General features: G+C 41.7%; 2 protein-coding genes across 2 annotated transcripts in view; one reads left to right on the plus strand and one right to left on the minus strand.

The window, feature by feature from the left end:
• Positions 1-2818: 2818 nt before the first annotated feature.
• Positions 2819-14444, minus strand: LOC139452717 (V-type proton ATPase subunit e 1-like). The gene is made up of 4 exons (XM_071234289.1): positions 14307-14444; positions 12404-12451; positions 11496-11591; positions 2819-3668 (listed from the first exon to the last, which is right to left on the minus strand). Coding segments are annotated over exons 1-4 (252 nt in total). The 5' UTR covers positions 14414-14444; the 3' UTR covers positions 2819-3667.
• Positions 14445-14853: 409 nt separating this feature from the next.
• Positions 14854-24520, plus strand: part of LOC139452989 (pyridine nucleotide-disulfide oxidoreductase domain-containing protein 2-like) — an 81739-nt gene continuing 72072 nt past the window's right edge. The window contains exon 1 of the mRNA XM_071234615.1: positions 14854-14893. Within this exon, the coding sequence (XP_071090716.1) occupies positions 14884-14893 (10 nt within the window). The 5' untranslated portion in view covers positions 14854-14883. The remainder of the gene's footprint in view (positions 14894-24520) is intronic.

Raw genomic sequence — 24520 nt, forward strand, 5'->3', positions numbered from 1 at the left:
CAACAAAACAACGTGAATGTCATCCCCTGGCCGGCTCGATCGCTCCCCTGATCTCTCACCAATCGAGCACATGTGGGATGAGGTGGATCGGCGCCTTCGACGTCAACCACGCGTTCCACAGGCACTCCAGGGCCCACTTGCACAAAGCGATCTTAGAGCTAAGACTAGTGTAAGCCTGTGCTAAAGTATGGGAGTTAAGATCATCTCAGCGCTAAGATCGCTTTGTGCAATTGGGCCCAGGAACTTCGAAACATGCTCCAGCACATACGGACAGATATCCCACAGGACATTGTGCGACGCCTGGTCCATTCCATGAGACGAAGATGTGTTGCTTGCATCGCAACCAGAGGTGGACACACGCTATTGATTTATAAATTGACATTTTGGCATGTTCATGTTTTTCATGAAATCACGCATTTTCTGAAGTCAGTATGGCAAATTAAACCATTTCAACACTTATCTGTTGCAAACCGAAATTGTTTCAGATTTGGTAAAAAACATAACTTTGCATTAAATCTTATTCAATGTCACAGTAACTTTTGTTGTTCAGTATATATGACGGCGGTCTGTAAATAATCTAGTCTGGGCCAGACAATCCAGTGATTGACATTATGAACATCGATCCACAAACTGGAATCGATGACATACATCAACCAAGTCAGCGAGCCTGACAACCCGATCCCGTTAGTCGCCTCTTACGTGATAGCTTTATTAACTGTGTACCTATAAATTTGATTCTGTCAGACATTATTCTGGGGTATATATAGAGAGATAATCCACTTCCATAACTATTGCTATAACTGTGATGTTTATATTCGCTTGATTAGATATTAACGGTTGGATTTGTATAGATGGTTTTAATATAAATCTTAGAGCAATGGTAATATATCTTAACCTGATTTTATATTGCTACAAATATATTTTTGGTGATTATCTGTTTCTCTAAGATAACCCTTCACACGCCTCTGTGTTCTGTCACATCCGCGTCACTTACCTTCATTACATTAACAACAGATAACTGGAAACAATAATTGTTGGAAAATATTCCATTCCTGAATAGATATTCACAACAATGTGATAGTTTGTATACCACAAATCATAAACGCAGAGATTCGAACGAATTAATTCGATATTGGTAAAGAAAACTCTCGATGAAAGGAAGCTATTGTAAAAAGATCAGAAATTGTTAATGAAAACTTAATGTAATAAATATTCTGGGTTTTGAATTACCCTAATGACGTACATATATTCTGGTTTATTAAACCTCTAAGGGACTGGTATGATACTCCCACACAATTTAATCAGTTAATTACCAACTTTACCAAAGCTGTTTATTATATCCAGCACATATAGTGTACTCAGCTACACGATTTTACATTAGTTAATGAGATTGGAATTCATCTTTTTTGACGCATTAAACTAATACGCGCTTTGAATATTGAAGCTTGTTTGTTTAACGTGACACGAAGCAATATTCCACCGATATGACTGCTTGTACATAATCTAGACTTTACCAGGCAAACCAGTAATTTGTATAATAAGCAACGATCCACGCGGTAGAAGTACGATGGTAGGCAATCAAGCCAGTTACCGAGTCTGGTCACTTACAAGCATAGGCTACATTGGAATCCCCGCGGAGTTTGAACATCAACCTGCGTAACATCGTACCGAAACCATGACCTGACTGTCTTGGTGTAGCATCGAAACCGAACCATAACCTGGTTGTCTTGGTGTAGCATCGAACCTCACCCATAACCTGGTTGTCTCAGTATAACTAAGGTATACTTTTGTTAGTTAAGAATCGTACCCAGACTTTGACCAGGCTCTCCTAATGTAGTGTAGCATCATTCCAGAACCTTGCCCCGTCCCTGAACATCGTACCCGAACTATAGCCTGGCTGTCTTAGTTTAGTATCGTACCCGGACTTTGACCAGGCTCTCCTAATCTAGTGTAGCATCATTCCAGATCCTTGCCCCGTCCCTGAACATCGTACCCGAACTATAGCCTGGCTGTCTTAGTTTAGTATCGTACCCGGGACTTTGACCAGGCTCTCCTAATCTAGTGTAGCATCATTCCAGAACCTTGCCCCGTCCCTGAACATCGTACCGAACCTGACTGTCTTAGTGTAGCGCTGTACTCAAACCATGTCCTAAATGAAATTGTGTGGCATCGTATAGGAAGCATGGGCTGGTTATGTTATTGAAGCATTGTCACGAACCAAGAGTGATTGTCTTAGTGTATGTCTGTACCTGAACCGTTGGCAAGCTGTCTCGAAGCAGCATCGTACACAAAGCTTTGCCTGAGTGTGCCCATGTACTCACGCAACCATATACAGATTGCACTGTTAGTGTTGCATGAAAGTTTCTCGAACCATGATTTCATGTCGTAGTGTAGCATTGTAGCCTAATCATGACCTGGCTGTCTCAGCGCAGCATCCCAACTGAAAAATATCCTGGTTATGTTAGTGTAGCATTTTCCTGAACCGTACCGAAGTAGGACCTGTCTATCTTAGTGTAGCATCAAATCCGAACTTTGACCAGGCTGTTTTAGTGCATGATACTTGAAGTAGGACCTGGCTGCCTTAGTGCAGCATCATACCCAGAACATAACCTGTCCGTACCATCATTTGTTTTCATTATGGAGTCAATGAAATAAAGCTTTGCATGTGTGGAGGAAAACAAAAACCGGTGGTGTCTTACAGGCAGAGGATTCGAGGACTCCTTGTCTAGATGCCAAGAATGAGCTTCACATCTGTAAATGGTGGCCCAATCACCATTCCTTCAGCTTTTGTTGGGTTAATAACATGACAACACTGATGTTGGAATTGAACCATTTATTTCCCATGTACATAACAGATTTAATGATTGACATAATGACCAAATATATTTCCTCATGTCACTACCTTCTTTATCCCCAGGTGGGTGTGGCAATGAATTGATGGTGCTCCATGCTAATGATTCCATAGAAATATGTACAACTGAAAGAGGGAAATGCACATCTACTGTCTGAAGCAGGTGATATTCCACGATAAAATCATCATCTACATAGACTGGGACACCATGACACCTGGCATGCAAATCAGTTCTGCCATTATTACTATCTTCTGATAACTGAATAAAAAATAGTAAAACAGTACCAAATGGATCTTTTGGTTTGATTAGATCAAGTGATATAGCTCATGGTTCTCAAATATTCCCTTATCCATGCTGACATCTAGGTTATAGACAAAGAGTGTGACAGACCCTGTAATAAAAGTGCATCAATTTCCAAATGAGGTATGAATAGTTACATTAGCAGCTGAAAGTAGGCATTTGCATGTAATGCTTCCTTAAGTTTCTGAAGTAGAAATATTTATTAGGGAGGTGACAAATTGTTCATTTATTTGTTCCAAAACTAAGCAATTCATCCATTTTTTATGTAACAATGAGCATAAATATGTGTATACATTGACAACAATCATGAGTCATAGTACAAGACCGTGGTCTGTGGAATGTTGAAGAGTCATCCCAGATACTTGGACTGCTCTGCTACATCCATAACAGATCCTTGACCACTACTGATGATGACTGTTGTTGCCATTGCAACTTCGTTCCGGCATGGTTTACAGCTACAGATGTCTATATACAGTTGCACAGCCAGTTTGTTCATTGTTAGCTTCAGTCGGTTATCTGGAAGTAAAAGATCAATTTTCCACCAACATGATCAAATCCAGGATAATACTGACATATGACCTGTGCTGACTGGCCTGTCTTTTGTATGACCAGGGGCACAGGACACAGACTGCCAGTCCAGTCATTACAAACAAGCATGAAATACTCATATCCCCCGCCACTATGACATGTCCGGGGGTCCCGGGGTTTGTCCCCCCTTGTCGAAATATTAAAGTAAAAGAGGGGGGTAAAGGGGGGTCACACACCCCTTTTTTCAAATAAATCGCTGGACGGTAAGTTCATTCTGCTACTTGAAGTTGAACAATATATTGTTGGGCGGACAACACAGCAGGGTTCAAGGCAGGTACAACCACACCTTTATGACATTTTTAAAGGAAAATACCGGGGTTTAAGGCGGGAGGATCCCCCTTTTTCATATAAATCGCACTATGGTATAACTTCATTCATGATAACATGAATAGGAAAATGATCCTCGATAGATACTTTCTCATTCCAACAAATCATTTGAAACGTTGAATTCGTATTTGTCATATAAGTTTGTGGATCCATCTAGACCTAGTTCAATTTCTATTTCTGCTTATTTTTCATCTTTTTCTTAAATGATCATTTTCGGTTCCTTAGTTTAATGAATGTTGACACGGCTTGTGAACTTAGAAACTGATCAATTTAACAACTGAAATATTTCTTTTCTGATAATCTTTTGAACAAAATAATTGTCATACATTCCCGCATTCATCCCATACCTATGCAAACATGTCTTCACTGTACTCCAAGTCGACTCTTGTTTTATTTGTACAAGCCACAGTTTATGAATTTACAAGTTATGAGCGAAGTAGCTTTCATAGTAACAAGTCCATTTCAGGAAAGCCACATTATCAGACGCGTGACGTTTTACGTCATTTATGTCCCACCCATAAACAACACGAAGTCGACAATACGATAATTCGGCTTCACTTTCTATTGTAAAACTCGCAGCCCCCACAAGGACAGCGGTTTAGACCATACTTTTCATGTCTAGCTCATTTTTGGGGTCCTTTTTGCTAAAAAATGCCACCTAACGGATTTTGGCTCCTTACGGAAACCCCCGAAGTGGGGACCCAAATACTGCAGTTGTGTGCATTGTGTGCAATGAATTAGCCCCTGTGAAGTATGTTCACAGGGGCTTTTAGTAAATGGTCTAATTGCAGCACTAAAAAAATCCAAAACAATCAAAAGGCGCCAGTTCACCACTAGACCTATCTATGTGCCAAGTTTGGTGAAGAAATATGGTATGGTTTTTGAGATCTGCTCTGGAAACGAGGACTACTGCCATTTTCAGTCTAAATCAAAGTTGTTGCCATGGAAACTCGAAAAATAATTTTTTTTAAAATCCAAAACTATCAAAAGGTACAAGTTTACCACTAGACCTATCTATGTGCCAAGTTTGGTGAAGAAACATTGTACAGTTTTCAAAATCTGCTCTGGAAACAAAATGACAGGACAGGAGATCAAACTACTGACCATTCACTCTCACTGCAGATGCTCTATCCACTTGACCATTGAGGGGTTCACTCTTCATTGGCATGGCATGACCAAATCTCATGCACAGTATGTTCCCATATCATGTATATATCATGAAGTTTCAGATCTCAGTTAAAAAACAAATAAGACTTTCACAGATTTTGTGTTGTTGGTGTGCCCCATGGTATATATCCTGATATTACACAACTACATTAACGTCTACTGTCCAGGGTGCTTTATATACTCACCGACAAAAGAAATGCAAATATGTGAAGAATTACTCGTATTCAATTATTAGATTGTTATTCTTTTTAGACTGTTCCATGTGGACAAATAGTGATCGTTTGCTAGGTGTTTCGCAAAAGTCAACATGAACAACCACTTCCATCAAATTGGAGTAAAATGTATTTCATGCTTGAACATCTCATCAAACATCCACGAGTTATCCCCCTTGCCCCCTACTCCTCATATTCATCACTGGATGACATCAGACGTAGAGTACACAGTTGTGCCAACGGTAAGGCGGAGGAGGAGGACGGAGTCCGGGTGGGCCTATAGGTGTAGCGTCAGGTAAGTATAAAAACATTGCATTTAATCAGAAATGCTCATGTTTTACCTTACCTGACGCTACACAGTGCTTTATTCGACTGATGGAAGGCGGGCTTACCATGAGAAGCGCCAGGCACCCTGAAGAAGCACAACTAAACAGTCCGGCAGGAAACCGAGCAGGCGACAGCAAAGTAACGGCTCCTAGACGGCAGGCAAGGGGATAAGATGCAGGTCAAGCCCTCTCGGAACAGAATGGTGGTCTGACGGTAGAGAGAACAGTGCTTGACAGAGGGTAAATGCAGGTATTTTTGTGCCCGGCTCAAAAAGAGGGGGAAAACAGGACCAAAACTTTACTAGGTACGAACATAACAGTACCCAGCAACCCAAGAGGAATAGCACAAGGGATGGTCCGACCTTGGCAATAGGGTCACAGCGGGTCCTCGGAATCGGCATGGAGCTCATGTGGATTGGAGGCTGTTGGTGGCGGTAAGTCAGCACGACGATCAGCCCTCAGAATAGCAGAACGAAGCCAAAGGGAAACTGTATTACGAGAGATACCTGCAGAGCCTCTGGAAAGAGGGATGAACAGCCTCTGGCTCTGCATGCGATGTTGCTGAGACACCTGAAGATAACGTGGGAGGGCCCGAACTGGATAGAGGGCGAGCTCCAGGTCATCATCCGGGCCGACGATCTCCGAAAGAGATGGAACGTGAAACTGCCGTTCGGGTTGGTCGGGCAGTTGATTTTTGGCGATAAAGTCCCAACAAAGGCCAAGGTGAACAAAACCGTGAGGACACTGGTCGAACCAGACACAGGTCACATCCAAGGCATGAAGCTCGCTAACCCTGGCAGCTGTTGCAAGGGCCAGGAGAAAGCAAGTCTTCAAGGTGAGATCTACAAACGAGGCAGACGCAAGTAGCTCTTATGGAGCCCAGCGTAAATCCTGCAAAACAACATTGAGATCCCAAGCTGGGGTCGAACTTCTTAGTCTGGTCCTCCAGTGGAAAACCTCGGACCATGGCAAAAAGGGCCGGGATCGATGATAGCCTGGAACCTGAGGACAGAATTGAGCGCAGCAAGATAGGTCGCAATCGTGGAACCAGCCAGGTGACGGGATTGGCAAAGGAAAACCAAAAAGTCAGCCACTTGTGGAACGGTAGCCTTCACTTGAATGATGTGCCTGGACAAGCAGAAGGCCTGGAACGATCGACACTTGTCATCATATAGGGAGCAAGTGGAGGGACGATGAGCTCAGAAACAGCCGCCGCCGCAGGAGCTGAAAAACCTTTTGCGATCACCTTCTGGAGACACGCCAAACGAGCAGACTGTAACAGTCAGGGTCTGGATGCGGTTGTCCGGTGTGAGGATTGAGCAGCAGATCTGGTCACGCCGGGAGACACAACATGGGTTCTCCCACGAGCTGAAGGAGCTTGGGAAACCAACTCTGAGACAGTCGGTAAGGCCCAGGCCACCTTCTGAATGACCTGGGGGAGAAGAACTAGGGGCGGAAAAGCGTGCATGCTTAGGCCGACCCAGGACAGAGCGAGACCGTCTACCTCCCAAGCAGTTGGGTCCGTGACATGAGACACGTACACTGGCAATTGGTGGTTGCACACCATTGTGGAGAGATCCACGTTGGGAGTCCCCAGGCGATCACACAAGAACCGGCAGGTTTCAGGGTGGAGCATCCACTCTGTGGGGGACGGACGATCGGGTCTTGACAGGGAGTCGGCTAAGACGTTGCAATAACCTGGAGTGTGACAGGCTCGTATCAGAAGAGGAAGACTGTTGGCCAGATAAAACAGCCGAATGGTCTGCTCCAGGAGAGAAGCAGATTGAGTCGACCCTTGCCTGTTGATGTAATACACCACCGTGGAGTCGTTCGAATTACCGCCTCCAACTCCAGATTGTTGATGTGCCACTCACGTTTCGAAGGAGTATAAAGACCGGAAGCGGCTTCCTGGAGAAGGTGGGCGCCCCATCCTTGTAGAAATGCCTCCACGAAGAGATGGTGAGTGGCCTCAAGCCTGTCATAGAGGAACCACTCAAGACGTTCGATAGGACTAGCCACCACTCCAGGAACGGATGTAAGTCCCCCGGCAGAGGAAGAAGGGGACCCGACAGATCTGAGCGCGGAAATGGCAGGAGAAACTGCTGAAGGGGACGCAGTTGAAGATGACCCCTGGACGTCAGATCTTGAGCTGAGGACAACAGCCTGAGAAGGCTCTGCCACTGGCGGAGATTGAAAGGTTGAGAAAGTGACCCAGGATTGGATCACCGCGAACCGATCCGGAGGAACTTGTATCAAGGAAAGGTCTGTCAGTAGGAGACTGTCCACTAAAGTGAGATGGCGAGAGGGAGTTAGATCCGATTTCTCCATATTGATGATCCAACCCAACCGATGTAGGTGGACAAAGGGTGAAATCGCGCTAAAGAATCAAGATTTGATTGACGCCATGACCGAGGATGCAGTCGTCGAGATAGGCTCTGAACTGAATCCCCCTGCGGCAAAGAAACGCAATGATGGGATGTGTTATACGTGTGAATAACTACGGAGCCGTGGAAATGCCAAATGGGAGCTTTTCCACTGAAAGTGCTGGCCCTAGAAGATGAAGCGGAGGAAACGACGATGTGTTGCCTGAAAGGGAACGTGCAGGTAGGTATCCTGGAGATCCAGACTGATGAGGTAATCCATCGGTTGAAGGAGGTGGCACAGAGACCGGATGGAGATCATCTGGAAATGTGGCGGAGGCGCGAGATAATTGAGGTTGAATAGCGCCAGATTGTGGATCATTCGAAGTTTGGACGAACCCTTCTTGGGCACCAGGAAGACTGGAGAATAAAACCCTGGAGAGATGGAATCAGTGTCCAGGAGATGGATATTGGCCTGAAGATCCGGCACATCGGGAGGCCGATATGGAGGTTCCAATGGGGTAGTAGTGGGAGGAGGAGTGTGTGAGTGAGTGAATATGGTTTTACACCGCTTTTAGCACTATTCCAGCAATATCACGGCGGGGGACACCAGAAATGGGCTTCACACATTGTACCCATGTCGGGAATCTACCCGGGTCTTCGACGTGACGAGTGAACGCGTTAACCATTAGGCTACCCGACCACCCCTGTCAGAGGAGGAACGGCACAGAACTGCAGGCGATAACTGTGGCGGAGGATCCGGGTAACAAATGGATCCTGGAGCAGCTACCAATTCCTCTAGTAGGTCTGAAGTCTCCCTCCTAGAGACGGATGAGACCAGAGACAACTGGTGGAGGGAGTTGCCAGTCATCGGGCGTCCGAGGAAAGTCACTCCCGGCGCCGGTTCCCACCAGGAAAAGCCTCCTCGGTTGTGGGGCTTGTATGTCCAAACTGGGACTGGCATTAGGACCGAAAAGAAACAGACTTCCGCTTCAGACAAGTTCTCTTCCAAACATATGATTTTCGCTGCTGAGAGAGCTGTGATGAAAAGGAGACATTCCATGTTACCAAGATGAAACTGTTGGTGATCAGTTTCTTTACTCCATGGCAACAGTAGGGATCTGGAGGTTAAAGAGCACCAACCCAGATCAAGGTGGGCGCATCAACAGTGGACAAAGAGAGTGACAGAGAACAGCGTCCATTCTACCAAGTTGCGAATATGATATCGGAATTGAGGTACTGGACTGAGAAGAACTGACGAGCATCCAAATGTCTTCATCAAAAGGAGGGCAGACATTGGCAAAAGTCATAAAGTGGAAAGGATAGTGTTCCTTCTGAAATCTTGGAACTTGATTCCATGTCTGGACAGGCAGTGTTTTAATGACGTGGCCACATCAGCTATCAACGGGGTCACGTGTGAGGAGAACTTCTCTTGACTCCGAAACATTGTGCTCCACCTGGAGGGAGGCGCCTTGCCCAGGCGAAGCACAAGGAAGATGATCCAGAAGTCAAGCAGGCATATCAGCAGGAGTGAAAGACTTGGTCAGAGACGCTTCGTCATAGTCTGGTACAAAATGTTACTCATCATCCAAGGGGTGGCGATGTGACGTAAAGGAGGAGTCCAGTGCTGGGACACCAGATGACGAAGTGTATCGGCGATGTTCGGCGAGATGAAAAGGCGGCATGGCGACTGGATGGCGACATTTGGAGCTGGCGAAAGTGCGGCAAAGGGCCTGGCAAAAGCTGGTGAAGATCTGGTGCTGGCAACAGCCTGGCGATCCGGCAAGCGCAGGCGACGGCCTGGCCGTAGCTGGCAATCCGGCGAGCACTGGCAACGGACTGGCGAGTACTGACCTGACGGTCACTGGAGACGGTCCGGCGAGCGCAGGCGACAGCTGGCGATCCGGCGAGCGCAGGCAACAGCTGACGGTCCGGCGAGCACAGGCGACAGCTGACGATCCGGCAAGCGCAGGCGACAGCTGACGATCCAGCGAGCACAGGCAACCCTGGCAATAGCTGACAACAATTCTATGATAGTTGGCGATCCGGCGATCATTGGCGACAATTCGATGATAGCTAGTGATCCGGCGAGCGCTGGCTGTAGCTTGGCGATAGCTGACGATGATTTGTTGACAGCTGGCGATCCGACGAGCACTGGCAACTGTCCAGCGAGTGCTGGCGATAACTCGTGGCGCCGGCTGGTGACGTTCTGGTGTGGCCTGAGTACGATCCGGAGATAACTGGCGACCTTTCCCGGTGATAGCTTACAACGACACTTGACAAAGGCAGCAGTAGAGTCTTAAGGAGTATCCAGGAGCATCTTCCTCCTATAAGCAAGTTATTTCTGGCAACGAAGAAGAGTAGGGACCAATGGGGATAACTCGTGGATGCCTAGGCATGGGCTGTGGTCTGCTTAAACTGTCTCTTCGTTCCAGTACTGTCTGTTTGTATAAGGTAGGGAAGCTAAAGCACTGTGTAGCGTCAGGTAAGGTAAAACATGGTAGTGCCTCAGATAGTGCCAAAATTCAAATCTACCATTTCCTACTTTATGTGTGTAATAATAGTAAATATAAAGTCAATTTCTAGCCCTGACTGAACAACACGTTTTCAGTGAGGTTTCCATAACGTTTAGTCTTGATGATTTCACGATGTTACCTAAGCAGGTTAGCACTATATTGGCCTTTAAAGGTTTGACCTTTCAGAAGGTAGTCACCACGTTGCTATCTCATGAAACAGAATTTGCATTCTTTGTTAGATGTGTTAGGTGCTTCCACTGCTTTGACTTTGTTTACACTGGCTGGACAAAAGGGTTGCAAATCGCTCAACAAAATCAGCTGGGTCTTCTTCAACATGTTCAAAATAATGCAAATTATCAAAATCAGAAATGCACCTGGAGATGTATTGGTAATCATGGTAATGCACCTGGAGATGTATTGGTAATCATGGTAATGCACCTGGAGATGTATTGGTAATCATGGTAATGCACCTGGATGTATTAGTAATCATGGTAATGGACCTGGAGATGTATTGGTAATCATGGTAATGCACCTGGAGATGTATTGGTAATCATGGTAATGCACCTGGATGTATTAGTAATCATGGTAATGCACCTGGAGATGTATTGGTAATCATGGTAATGCACCTGGAGATGTATTGGTAATCATGGTAATGCACCTGGATGTATTAGTAATCATGGTAATGCACCTGGAGATGTATTGGTAATCATGGTAATGCACCTGGAGATGTATTGGTAATCATGGTAATGCACCTGGGGATGTATTGGTAATCATGGTAATGCACCTGGGGATGTATTGGTAATCATGGTAATGCACCTGGACAAGTATCATATTATGTGTAACCCACCATGGTTTCCACTCCTGCTGTATGACCCGGAGGAGGTCGCCCTTCAGCTGGGGTCCAAACAACGGGTTCAGTTGGCAGATGTAAGCTGTAAGCCAGCTGTGGACAGAACATCGATAATGTAAGCATATTCATGATCAATGTTCCAGGTAATAATAGTTATGTTGCTTGTTTGTTGTTTAACTCTGCAATATTCCAGCAAAATGACAGTGGCCTGGAAATCATGAGTCGGGAGAAGACAAACCATTTGGCTGCGATGACACGCAAACAACCTAGAGACTTAGCCAGACAGTGATTCAATGTTAACAGAGCATCCAGCATGTCTAGACACAAGGACAAAATCACTATGCACTTTTAACACAAACGCCGCTTTGAACAGTATTCTAGTTATATCACATGTGTTACCTTGATGTGGGAGGAAAGACACAAGTGATGTAGATCTCAGACATTTACCACTTTGACTAGTTTCAGGGGTAGAAACCAACATTTTTAGTCCAATTGTCCTTACAAGGATAACATATAGCTAAACCCTTAAAAAATGACAAATTTCCAAGACACCTCATGATAGCATAACTATTGGCATAACTATTGGCCAGTTTGTCAAGGACTACAGGACCCATGCCAATTTCTAACGCTGACGTTGGTGAAACCCATGAGCACAGATGTAGAGCCGACAAATGTGGAAACATTATCAAGGTGAACTGTTATTTGAACCCACAATCATAGGTTTTTGGGGCACCATGACAGCACTACACAGCAAACTGCAGTGCTTCAGATAACTGGAAATACTGATGGTGATGACAGTAGTGAACAATGAGAATGAACAGTCCAGCTGTCACGAGCCTATGTTCAGGCATGTATTTTGAACACTGAGTATGATGTCAGGCACTCCCAGGGATACCGGTACTTACAACACATAACAGCACACTGCGCTCAGCACCAACATAATCTGAAGAATTCTGAAACAGCCAAATAGTGTTTTACTGATTGCATAAAATTGGAAGTTAACAATGACAAATGAACATGATAAACCAGGCCTCAAAGTTGCAATTAAAACGGTCACCAATGCATCCTAAATTTCAGTTTGTCTAAAAGTCAGAAGTAGCCAAATGACTACCTTGAAAAATATCTTGTGGCTACTAAATTCTATTGCTACACATCTGTAGACACAAAAATATACAACAGCTGATCCTGGATAACATGTCTGCTGACAATTGTACTCGCATATAGTTCCTCCTAAAGTCGACAATGAACCGAAATACATAAATATTAATGTAATAAGTACATTATTTTAGTTGACAATGCTCACTGGATAAGCAAGGATACACCTATATATACTAGTAACATACATTGTATCATTGTTTGAGTCACAAGTAACAAAAATCAACATGATCAAGTACAGTTTTCACTAATATACAATTCCAAGACTAGTCATGCTAGTGCTATATGTACATCAAGGTACATATTATAATAGATATTTGATAAAAGATAATTTCAAATGCTTTTGGCTACCTACAATTTTGGCCTGACATCTTGAATTTATCATTGGCTACCTGGAAAAAAATAATTGTAGCCATATGGCTACTTGTTCATGTTGGTAAAAATTTAATCTTTGAGGCCTGGAAACATAACAATAACGAGCAGACCGAGTCTCCCACGTCCCCAAATATCTGTGCATGGTTACAACTGTAAGTAAAAAATCATCAAATCTATGATGATGCTAGGAACCCGTCTTAACTAGCACACACCCGCAAAGTTTCATGCACCAGTTCAGCACTTGCCAGATGTGTATGCAAATTTCACTAAGATAAATGAAACAGGTCATAAACCGTCCTCTTGAAAGACGAAAACCACCATTTGACTGAGCAAACAAAAAATAATACAAGTGACATATCAGAAAAATATTCATTCTTTATTGTGTTTACCACATTGTTCAAACTTGATAACAGGTAGCTACTTCACTCCCATGAAATTTGAAACTTGATAAAACTTGTAGTGATTTTACTCATATTACATTGGATTAATTCATAGAGAGGTGCGATAGCTTACCAATACCTTACCCTAAGGATTATGAAGTGCTCTTTGATCAGGAAGGGGATCTAAGGGCTAAGGATAGAGTTTGGTGTAACCTAGGTCCTACTCTAACACAACTAACCCTAAGGAACGAAAAGGCATGCATGATTAGTGAAGTAAGAACCACCACCTGCACCCGAAGCCATTTACAGCGATATTTATGAATATGTAAGCTCCGAATGGTAAACTACAGTCTGGCCTACATTATTACAGGGCTGGCTTTGTTCAACATCATGAACGTGTTCAGCTGATTGTAACGATGAATTGTTTACTTCAGTATATATTCATCCATAAACATATTGATGTTCATAACCTATATAATTCTGTCATTACTTTGTGTACTGTACCATTCCTTATCGCTCATGAACCTAGTCCACTGACATTCAACATGCAATATGTCTACTTGTTCAATACATTTGACCACAAATATCTAAATGGCAAATATGGCATGTATCACTGAACATGTTGTATGGGTTTATCAAAAACCAAAACTGATATATTGAATATAAACTTGCTTCCATAAATGTTTGTTTGTAACCACGATAACAAGATCTTTGATGTTTGTAACCGGTGTTCATGAGTGCATATTTATACATCTCGACAACACAAATATCCGTCTCACTGCTGGGTCATTCAATGACATACTGTCACCATCACGAGCAAATCAACTGATTTCACAAACAAAATGTGTTGTTTTGGTGACAGTACGACCACTTTCAATTCTTCATTTTTCAAGCTTACCCCTTGTTTGGAGATCTCCACATAAAGAATTGGACTAGAATGGGCAAAACAATGCCTATAAAAGCCCATACAGCCGTCACAATCCCAACAACTACCGGAGTGTCCATCTTGTCCTCGCAATTATGACCCGGAAGTAAGCATCACATGACTAGAGCTCCCCGCAGCGTAAGCTGGTTCCCGGCTCCATATGCGCGTCGTCAACTTGCGCTTATATTGTGATGTTAGAGACGGGACCCAGTTTACCCGCAGCGACTAAAATTAGACTGGGCTACGTCCTTGGATGTCGTTGCGCATTATGCTATCAGTGAAAAGCATAAAACGAGACGTGTCTAAGTTCGTAATGCCATTTTTTAAAAAGAAAAGAAGTTAAAATACATTTGTTTATCTGATCAGATGTATGTAGATAATGTATGAGTGTAAACGATTTACACATACTACATATTTCCAAATGTATAAGCATTTGTGAGGCAATATATATATAATGACGTCATCCCCACGTGATCTAAACATTACCACGTGTTTGTTTTGTGTCGCCATTCGTGGCCAACTCGCGTTATTCCGTGGAAAGGGGTGACGAATGGTGTCACGTAAGAACATTCTGAATAATGAAATAAACTGCCGAGTATATGTCTGGGAAAATCATTAGTGCTGAGTGTATATACATATATTGTATCTGGAGTAGTATAGACGATGGTGATTCTGGCTCACTTCCACTGGAGCCTGATTTATATACCTATACCTCTACTACAGAGGGAATTTTTTGTGTAAAAATGATGCATGATACGATTAAACGATCGTCATGAGATTGTAATGAAAATATTCTCTATAATCTTTACTCATACACATAACATTATTTTGAACAAAGTGATATTCAACATTTTTACAAAGTTCTACATTCATTATAGGCCTACTAGGAGACCAATTTTTGGAAATTGGAATTTAAAGAAACATTTGATGACCGTATTTGTTTGGTTTGACATCACTGATATAATATATACCTTGTGGTAATTCACGCCATTTTATAATTTTGTCCTGGAGCATAAATGTTTTTGTTGACATTATTATAGACTTATGTAAGCATTCGTTTAAATGTGATAAAACGATCTATTTTCAATCTCCAACCAGTTCTTTGGTTTTGGCACGGAATAATTGACGTGCTTCTTGTCTCCCTTGTTCTTTGAACTTTTTTTTCTCGTCATTGATAATACCACTGGTCTTACGAGAATTGGATCGAATCTCCTGCTTCATTGCGTTGTATTTGGTGAGTTCTGACAACACTAAACGAAACTCCCCCTGGGATATCTTAAAATCAGCCATTGCTGTTGAAATATTATCCTCAATGCTGTGCAACTTTGCTTTGGCGAGTATCCGAATATTATCATGTTTTAATGCTTTCTTTTGCAACTTACGAGAAATAAATTTTATCGCTATTCCTGCCAGTCCTGAGACTCCGGCTGCTACTTCCATACCAAGTACAATAGGCGCGGCGATTATAGTTGATAATAATCTAACACCAGCGACACCGAGTCCCATTCACGGCTCTGCGATACTTTTTATACAATCCAAGTCTCAACTCCCTCTCCATCTCTATTTGATGTTTTATGTCGCTTATTTGATGTATTCAAAATCCATCAACAGTATCCATCTTTACAGATGCTTCATCGAGCGCCAGATATAAACCCATAATGTATATTATGATATCATATAATAGTCTTCAATTGATCTTGCTTAAATGTTTTGAAAGTATACATCAACCTTATTAAATGTATATTATGTCGCATAAATATCTTAGTAAGCGAAATGCTTTCACCTTTCTAAACTTGGACCCCCTCAAGGGTTGCAACAGGTGATACTCCCATATGAATAATACTGCAACGTTGACACTCATGTTTCTTGATCCATTTAATTGAGGGAAAAGCAGGAGTTGTTGGCAGGGCTCAAGTCACCAACAGAATATGCTGATTCTGTGGCAAGATTTATTGGTTTGTGAGTTAAAATGTATGTGAAGTGTAAATAATTAATTTAATTTCTGACTTTAAGTTTATATATTTTGTATGTATGAACACATGTATGATTTATAATGTATGCTGTATGTACATGAGAAACAAAATAACGAAAGTCATGTTGCCCGCTTTTAAATCCCTTTTTAATCCTCATAATCCCTCTATTGTACACTTGTCAGTAATGGTTGGGTAATTTTTAACCCAGAACAATAGGTGCCGGCAAACCGAGGTGTCCCCGATGACAGACTTACTTAAATAAAATAGTTAAAGGCAATCTATAAGACTATGTAGACATCTTTTGTCTGGGAGATGTCTTGATACCTTAGGCTAGCATTTATCTAAAAGCTTCAAATCTATTAAACTATGTAGACATAACTCTTGTCTTATTGAATAGTATGTCTAGAAGATGCGCTCCCGTTACCTTAGGCTAGCATCTATCTATAAAGCTATAACTGAAACTACTGATAGTTTATATATGCCTTTTACCTGATGATAAGTATTATTTGCTAAACTACTGTAAACAGGGAATTTTTTGCGACCGTTTTATTATTGCGAGTTTTGCGAACGAGACTCAATCGCAAAAATTAAAAACGCAAAAATAAGTATAAATAATACATACATACTTTATTCATTGCAACACGTCATCAAATGTTGAAATCATCAACCAGAACTACAAGTTAATCAATAAGTTAAAAACACAAATGAATGCAGAATGGTCACACAATACATCCCAAATGACAGTGTAAACAGACCAGTCAGTGTCACTGTTACCTCACAGTAATCCTGCCTTCTTCCAACCTCGCTTGATTGCGTCAGTGTCCTTTGCAATTTTGTCCACACATGACATGACACTGAGTTGAGACAATTATCGTATTTGATAATTGGTCGCAATCTCTTCCGGTCAACTTTCCGGCCAACTCAGAAAAACTAGCTTCGGAGAGAAGCTGTCTATTGTTTGGTACGCGAGGGGTCATCGCAACACGGCAACTCGCAAAAATATCTCGTCGCAGTATTGTCTTTGGTGTGGTATTCGCAATATTTTAACGGCGCAGAAATAAAGCTGTTTACAGTATTATTATATGAAATGATGTATAAATATTACACCATGATAACTCATAAAAGCACTTGATGTGGATCTAATTATTATAGGAAATTTAGTATAAATGTTATATCATGATAACTTCCCCTCCGTCTGAAAAAGTTTGGGCCCCAAAGGTGTAAAATATAATAATTATGGCTAAGATGGACAATGTTTTAAGTTAAACTGGTAGTATAGTAAATAACAATTATTATAGAGTCTCTTTGGTATAAGGAAAACATAATGTAAAAGTTCTTTCTGCTGTCATCAGGGAATCTGGATGTGGAGCTGGCTTGTCTTGGCACTCTGTGCTGGTGGTTTATGGGTGATGTAGGAGGCCTTGAGTTCCACATCCTGGTTTGAGGTTTAGGATAGTTGGCTGTGTCCATTATCCGTTATAGTGGTTTTACATGGAAAACAAAGAAAAGAGAGTTAGCATGTTCAAATAATATGTCATATATAAAAAATTACCCATACTTATGTAATAAGTAGAAAATAAAACAAATATGATAATTATGATGTAAAAGATCAGTACATAATTATTACTAAATGGTGTCATGACAAGGAAGAATGTATTGGCGACAAATTACACTAAGTATATCATGGATTAATAATATCCTTCTATTTTTGGACACAATCATGAGATACATTATTATATACATATATGTGCACATAACAAGTGCATTGATTAATTACACTAATAAGGTATACAATTAGTAAAGTGTTAGAACTTTTGTTTATCCTTTTAAGAATTATTTGTTAGTTTTCGTAACTCTTTGTTTTGGTTCATCTCGGTTGTTAGGTTTCCTTCATTTCAATTCGGTTTGTATCGCTTCGATTTTCGTTCGTTTCATTTTGGTTTATTTTGCTTCGGTACGGTTTCGGTTTGATTCGCAGTATGGGTTGCTTTGGTTTGGTTCATTTAGTTTCGATTCGCGATACGGTTCGGTTTTGTTTCGATTCGCAGTATGGTTTGGTTTGGTTCATTTCATTTCTATTCGCGATACGGTTCGGTTCAATTCGGTTCATTTCGCTTCGGTACGGTTTGATGCGCTTTGGTTTGACTCATTTAGATTCATGATATGGATTGCTTTGGTTTGGTTCGTTTCACTTCGCTTTTGAGATTGGTTGATCAGGTCAATGCTCAAAATTTGTTGTGATACAAATAACTCAGATGATCAGGCTGATGTCATTTGTTCCCAACTGGAGAAACTGGTGACCCAAAGTGAAAAGACTTGACACAAATAAACATAACAAGATACAGCTAATAGCTGTTTTGTGTTTTGCACCGTTTATTCAGGAGAGTTTGTATTTTGGTCAAGAATATGTTCAACTGGCAGCTAACGACATATATAGGGATTTGATCCCAATGGTAGACTGGGTCTGTGGTATGTTGTTGCCATACGGTATCTAAATGTGTTGATGTTTCCAAAGTCTTTATGTGAAAAAATAACCCTTTTGGATTTATAGATTGGTAGTTCATCTGGATCATATGGAGGATTATCTTCTCCACAGGACCACTCAGAGATATCCTTCCAGCTATCATCAAGGTAGCGCTGTATGAGTTGGGAAGGAACACTTTCAAAATAGCGTGTGTTGTGTTGTAATCATGGTTATTTTTGTTGTGGGTATGTGAGGTCGTAACGTAGCAGTCTCCTTGAATAATTTCAATGCCCATAACTCTCTTTATTGAATGATCTACTTCTCGTAGGTGTTTTGGAATAAATGGATATGGTTTGACATCTTATTCTATGCATGGTTTGGTGTAGTCTTGCTTGACATTCACTGACATTGTATTCCCTGACAGAACATTTACTGATGTATTGTCTTTTGCTGAACCCTTTTGGTAAAAAAAATTATGATGCTTTAGTGGACGCTTACGTCGTTTACCTGACATACTTCTTTTGAGATGAAATTCTCTCGGAATGGAGTCTGGAATGCTGCTGCCATACTCCCATGTGTTTCCTCTTTCTGGATCCTTCCATTTCACTCTGTAGTAGATTTTGCCATTTGCTCTCTTAGAACTTACAATTGAGTGGATGTCCTCTGGATTGAAAATAGGAGGGATATCCTTGGTTTCATTACCTGATGTTGGACTCTGACTTGGAGGTTGTACCTGGCTGTCGTTAAGTTGTTTTCTGGATTTTGGCTGGTGATGCTTACTATTCACACCTCTTTTCCCTTTGTTTACTATTTCATTTACCTTGGTTGGAGCATGATTTTCCTTCGTAATTGTCGTACTGGAACCTGCAGGTTTTTCTGTTGTATTTGGAGCAGGGTTTTCTTCATTGTTGGGGTCTTTTGTTTCGAATTCTTGTTGCTGGACGTGCCTGCCTTAGTTTTTGGATTGTCCTTGTTACCTTTCTGTCGATGAGGTGATTGATTAGTTTCTTGATAAGGTGAGCTTGTAGACTGGGAATTGTTGCTGTCAGGCTGTGAATCATTGACTGGTTCCTCATTGTCACCCATGACTCCTGAATCTATGTCACTGGTGTCATTGAGGTATGGTTCTGGAGGATACTGTGGACGATCAGCAGGATCAAAATATGGTTTCAGACAGTTGGCATGGACCAGTGGTTTGTGTATTTTGTTGTCAGAACTTCGGCGTAGTTTTAGGTATAATTTGGACCTGTATTGATGATACATAGCTACCATATCACTTTTTGGTTAATTTGTTGGAAAGGCCTTTTTCAACTTTTTGACAGTAAAGCCAAACTCTTTGACCTGGGGCGAATTCTGGTTCTTTAGCCTTTCGATTATATTGTTCAGAATACACCTCCTTAGCCCGCGCAGTGTTTTCAGCTGCAATTGTTCTAGTGATTTCCAGCTTCTCTAGCAAATTTGAAGGATAACTTTTGTTATTGTGGCCTAAATTTTCTTTTGGAATTAATGCTACATCTTGTGGAGCTCTCATTTCTCGGCCAAAAAGCATAACATATGGGGACTTTGTGTTGATGAATTTGGGGCCATCCAGTAGGCCATCATGATGCCAGGAATAAAACGGGGCCAATCATTTTGAGACTTGTGATTGATTGATATAAGAATTGAGCCTTTCTACACAACTGTTTGTTTGAGGATGGTATGGGCTGGTATGGGTAAATTTAATTGCCAAAAGTTCACAAATTGCTTTGATGAGTTTGGACATGAAGTTCTGACCTCTGTCTGAAAAAAAGGTCCTTGGAGCGCCATACTGACAAAATATTTCTCTGACGAGAAAATCTGCTACTTCTTTGGCTTCTTGGGTCCAAAGTTTTCTGGATTTTGGCTTTACACCATCTAGATGATGCATCTGTGATGACCAACATGTACTTGTACTTGTCTGGTGTTGTTGGCAGGGGACCAAGAATGTCAACGTGCCATCGGGTGAAGACATCTTCTACAGGTAGTGGACCAAGTGGTGCCTTCTTGCCATGGTAGTGCCTCTTGGTCTGTTGACATACCTCACATGTCTGGACATAAGTAGCAACATCGCTGTACATTTTGGGCCAGTAGTACTTAGGTCTCATGGTGTTGTGCATCCTTTCTTTCCCATGGTGGCAACCGCCAAACTCTTGAGTCATGGTAGGATTGCGGGACTTGATTCCTGAGGGTTCTTGATACTGCCAGCTGTTTAATGAACTTGTCTGCATGGCCTTTCTGTCTTTGTGGAACGAATCTGTATAGGATGCCTTCATCAATTTCAAAAGTATTGGCTTCCATAAGAATCTCTTGATGATCCTTTTCATCTTGTGGGAGGACATCATCCTCTTTGTAGTCAAAGATTTGGATGAAATCTGGACAAATCCTTTGTAGGTGATGTAAATTTGGATGTTCTTTTATACTTACTTCAACGATTGTGTCTTGTAAAACATCAGCATTTGTAGCATGCAATGCTACAACAACATTAACTGGTACTGACTGATAATCCTCTTCATATTCAAAGGTGACTGACCAATGTGTTGTCTGTGTGTCTGATTCTAAGTGATTAACAATAGGTGTGCTAATATCCTCAGTCTGAGTTGTCTGTGTGACCTGTGTGGATGAATGTGTGTTTGGAAAGATTGTGGTATTGCTAGTTAATTTGCTTTGTTGAGTTGAAGTAACTGAGAAGACTGTTTTCTCAGCATCTTCTTCGGTTTGGTCATTACAGTTAATATTTTCTTCATATTCCCTACGTGAGAGAGCATCGGCATTCCCATTGGCTTTGCCGCTGCGGTGAACAATGTCAAAAGTGTAGGTAGAAAGTTCCAAAGACCATCGCCCTAACCTACCAGTGGCATCCTTGATGGATTTCAGCCATTTACATGCTATATGTGAATTTGGAATTTGCAAGGTATGGACAAAATGATCTAATTGCTTCAACTAGTGCTAAGCCTTCCTTTTCTGTAATGCTCCAGTTCTTTTTGCTGCCATGAAGAGCTCTACCACCAAAAGCTATTGGATGTGGGGGGCGGTCGGGTAGCCTAGTGGTTAAAGCGTTGGATCGTCACGCCAAAGACCCGGGTTCGATTCCCGACATGGGTACAATGTGTGAAGCCCATTTCTGGTGTCCCCCGCCGTGATATTGCTGGAATATTGCTAAAAGCGGCGTAATACCATACTCACTCACTCACTCACTATTGGATGTGGATCTAATATTATAGGAAAACTTAGTATAAATGTTATATCATGATACTTTTCTCCACTTTTTAAAATCAGCGTCCCATTTGACTCATTTTGTGTGAGACTAAAGGCTTAAAACTTTCATCACTGAGTGAGCACACGCTGTAATACCCATCAGATATGATGTGCAAGTCTATACCTAGTATTAACTTATTATTATCTCTCCCAGCACTTATATTGGTCCACCACGGGTAATACGTTACATCGCATAGAGCGACTTCAAATTGACCAGCTGAGTTATTGATAGCATGAAGCAGTTGAATAGACTGGCCATTTGTTATTCCTGGGAGTGTAACATGCATATTAAATATACAAAGATACTATATCATAACTTAAATATGAAATCAACTTACATTACGAATCAGTCAATTTTAGTAAGTGCCTCTGGTGCAAAGCTTTTTGTTTATTTCCCTGATATCTTTGAAAAATACAGGTTCGCGGCAACTAGCACCAAAATGGTGCATGATTGGTTCCACAATCCAATGCAAAACTGTTAAACTTTGTCATATGGTGTGCCACAACAGGATGTGGTGTATCTCCTTATGCCCCCAGATTTGAACTAAATAAGTGTACTATCAGATTAGACGTATACTTAAAGAAATGAGTGCCCCATTACCACGGGATTGCGCATGGAATGCATCAAATAATCCGTACAATATGTGGGCATATGAGCGTATTTGTTAGGAATTTTATGTTTCTACAAGTAAAGATTGGCCTCTGAGTGGAGTTAACCATGGTCTAGGTATTCCGTACGCTGGTGGCACACTCTTTTAAAGAAGTCAGCGATGATTTACTGAAAAGAGGTCGGCTTCTTCCGTGCTTTGCTCTCTCAAGTAACGAGTGGAGAGACGAGCATATAAACTTTAAGGGTGGTTTGCTTTCACCATCCAAAAGGTTGAGCAACCACCTGGAAATGCTAGGAATGAATTTCTTTATGATAAAATAGAAAATAATTTTACTAACCCAGGAGTTGTAAGAGTTAATGAATCAATAAGAACTTATGTATGGTCAATTCTTGGTGCACAGACGCAAACATGAATGGGAACAAATGGTTCTGGGACGGCGCTCGATGCACAAAAACAGTTTTTCGCAAATGTGGAGGATGCTATTAATTCCCCAGTTGACATACCATCTTTTATAAAGCGTTATCAAGATGTATTACAGTACGCTCAATCCAAAGTAGACTACGTTTATGGGGCATGACTATACATGTCTCCGAGTAATATGGAACTTAAGATCGGCCAAGTGATAGGCTATAATGATAACATTGTGGTTGCTACCAATCAACAAAACCCAGTTATAACTTCAGATATTAACACTGAATTAATAACGCAAACAAACACAGGTGAAACGGGATTAGTAAAACCGCAGATATCTTCAAAACCACAGCCATCTACTGTCACAAGTGTCACCACATATTACAGCTAAAAATCAATAACATATCGATGAAAAAACAGCGCTTATAGTAGGTGGAATCACGGCTGGTTTACTCATGATTTGGATAAATAGTCTTTAACAGATGGTCTTTAAGTACAACAGCCCGGCAATTGCTACGATCAGTGCCCACAAGTTTTGACTAAGCCAAGTGGCGGTCTTAGCTAATAAATTCAATAGCCAGGAAACAACACTCCCTATTATACTGGGAAGTGCGGCCGCAGCTTTCTCAGCTAGCTTTCCCAGTGCTGAACCTAATGCTTTTAAATGCTTTTTTATCCACTCTTTTGCATAATCCGGCCTTGGTATCATGGGTGGTCCACCTCCACCGGTTAACGCGAGAGTCAAAGTTGATATAATAAATCCCAATGCAGTTAAAATACTGGCAATGGTTATCCCCTGTTCTCTGAACAATGTTTTAATTTTATCGGCCAGTGTGGTATCATCGTTGAGGACTTGATTGATAGTTTCTCGAATTCGACTGATTTTTGGACGAAGTGCCTTTCTATTAGTGGAAGCCGCTTCGAGGCGGGACGATCTTTCGTCTTCTAAGTTACGCAATATTTCCGCAATGCAGCGACTACTGAATTCATCATCCGCCTGTTCAAGTTTTGTTTTCTCATAAGCTATATTCTTGTCAATTTCAGATAGCTTGGCTATATTATTGATGAGTTCTCCCCGCATTGTTTGCATTGCCTTATCTAGGCCTTGTAATTCCTTAATATTGAGCCCCGACGATGGTACCTGTAACGTGGAATTATCGTTGTAGGTATCCAAGGCTTCTCCGAGTCTGTCCAAGGCCAGCTTTGTGCGTTCTTCCAAATTATCTTTATCTATGGCACTGAGTTCATCACGCACAGTCTGAAGAACTTTAGTAGTCTTCGCAGAAAGTTTTTCTCCCGACTAGTCTACAAAACCTAATTCATTACGAACAATGTTGATGCCATATTTACTGGCTATCGTAGACAAGGCTAGAGGCTTACGAGTACAAGATCAATATCATGAGAGCCACACAGTAGCAATATTCCTTTACTATCTATCGTAAACTTTGAATAGTC

Source organism: Haliotis cracherodii, unplaced genomic scaffold (assembly GCF_022045235.1).
Source record: "Haliotis cracherodii isolate W230 unplaced genomic scaffold, xgHalCrac1.p SCAF_9, whole genome shotgun sequence".
In the NCBI taxonomy this organism is placed as follows: domain Eukaryota; kingdom Metazoa; phylum Mollusca; class Gastropoda; order Lepetellida; family Haliotidae; genus Haliotis; species Haliotis cracherodii.

What these genes read in the sequence shown, in the direction of transcription:
- LOC139452717 (XM_071234289.1), bottom strand. Translation starts at nt 14,413, where the DNA reads ATGGACACTCCGGTAGTTGTTGGGATTGTGACGGCTGTATGGGCTTTT. An exon ending in TGGAGATCTCCAAACAAGGG is followed by an intron (nt 12,452 to 14,306) that starts GTAAGCTTGAAA and finishes TGGCTGTTTCAG; the next exon opens with AATTCTTCAGATTATGTTGG. An exon ending in GCAGTGTGCTGTTATGTGTT is followed by an intron (nt 11,592 to 12,403) that starts GTAAGTACCGGT and finishes TTCTGTCCACAG; the next exon opens with CTGGCTTACAGCTTACATCT.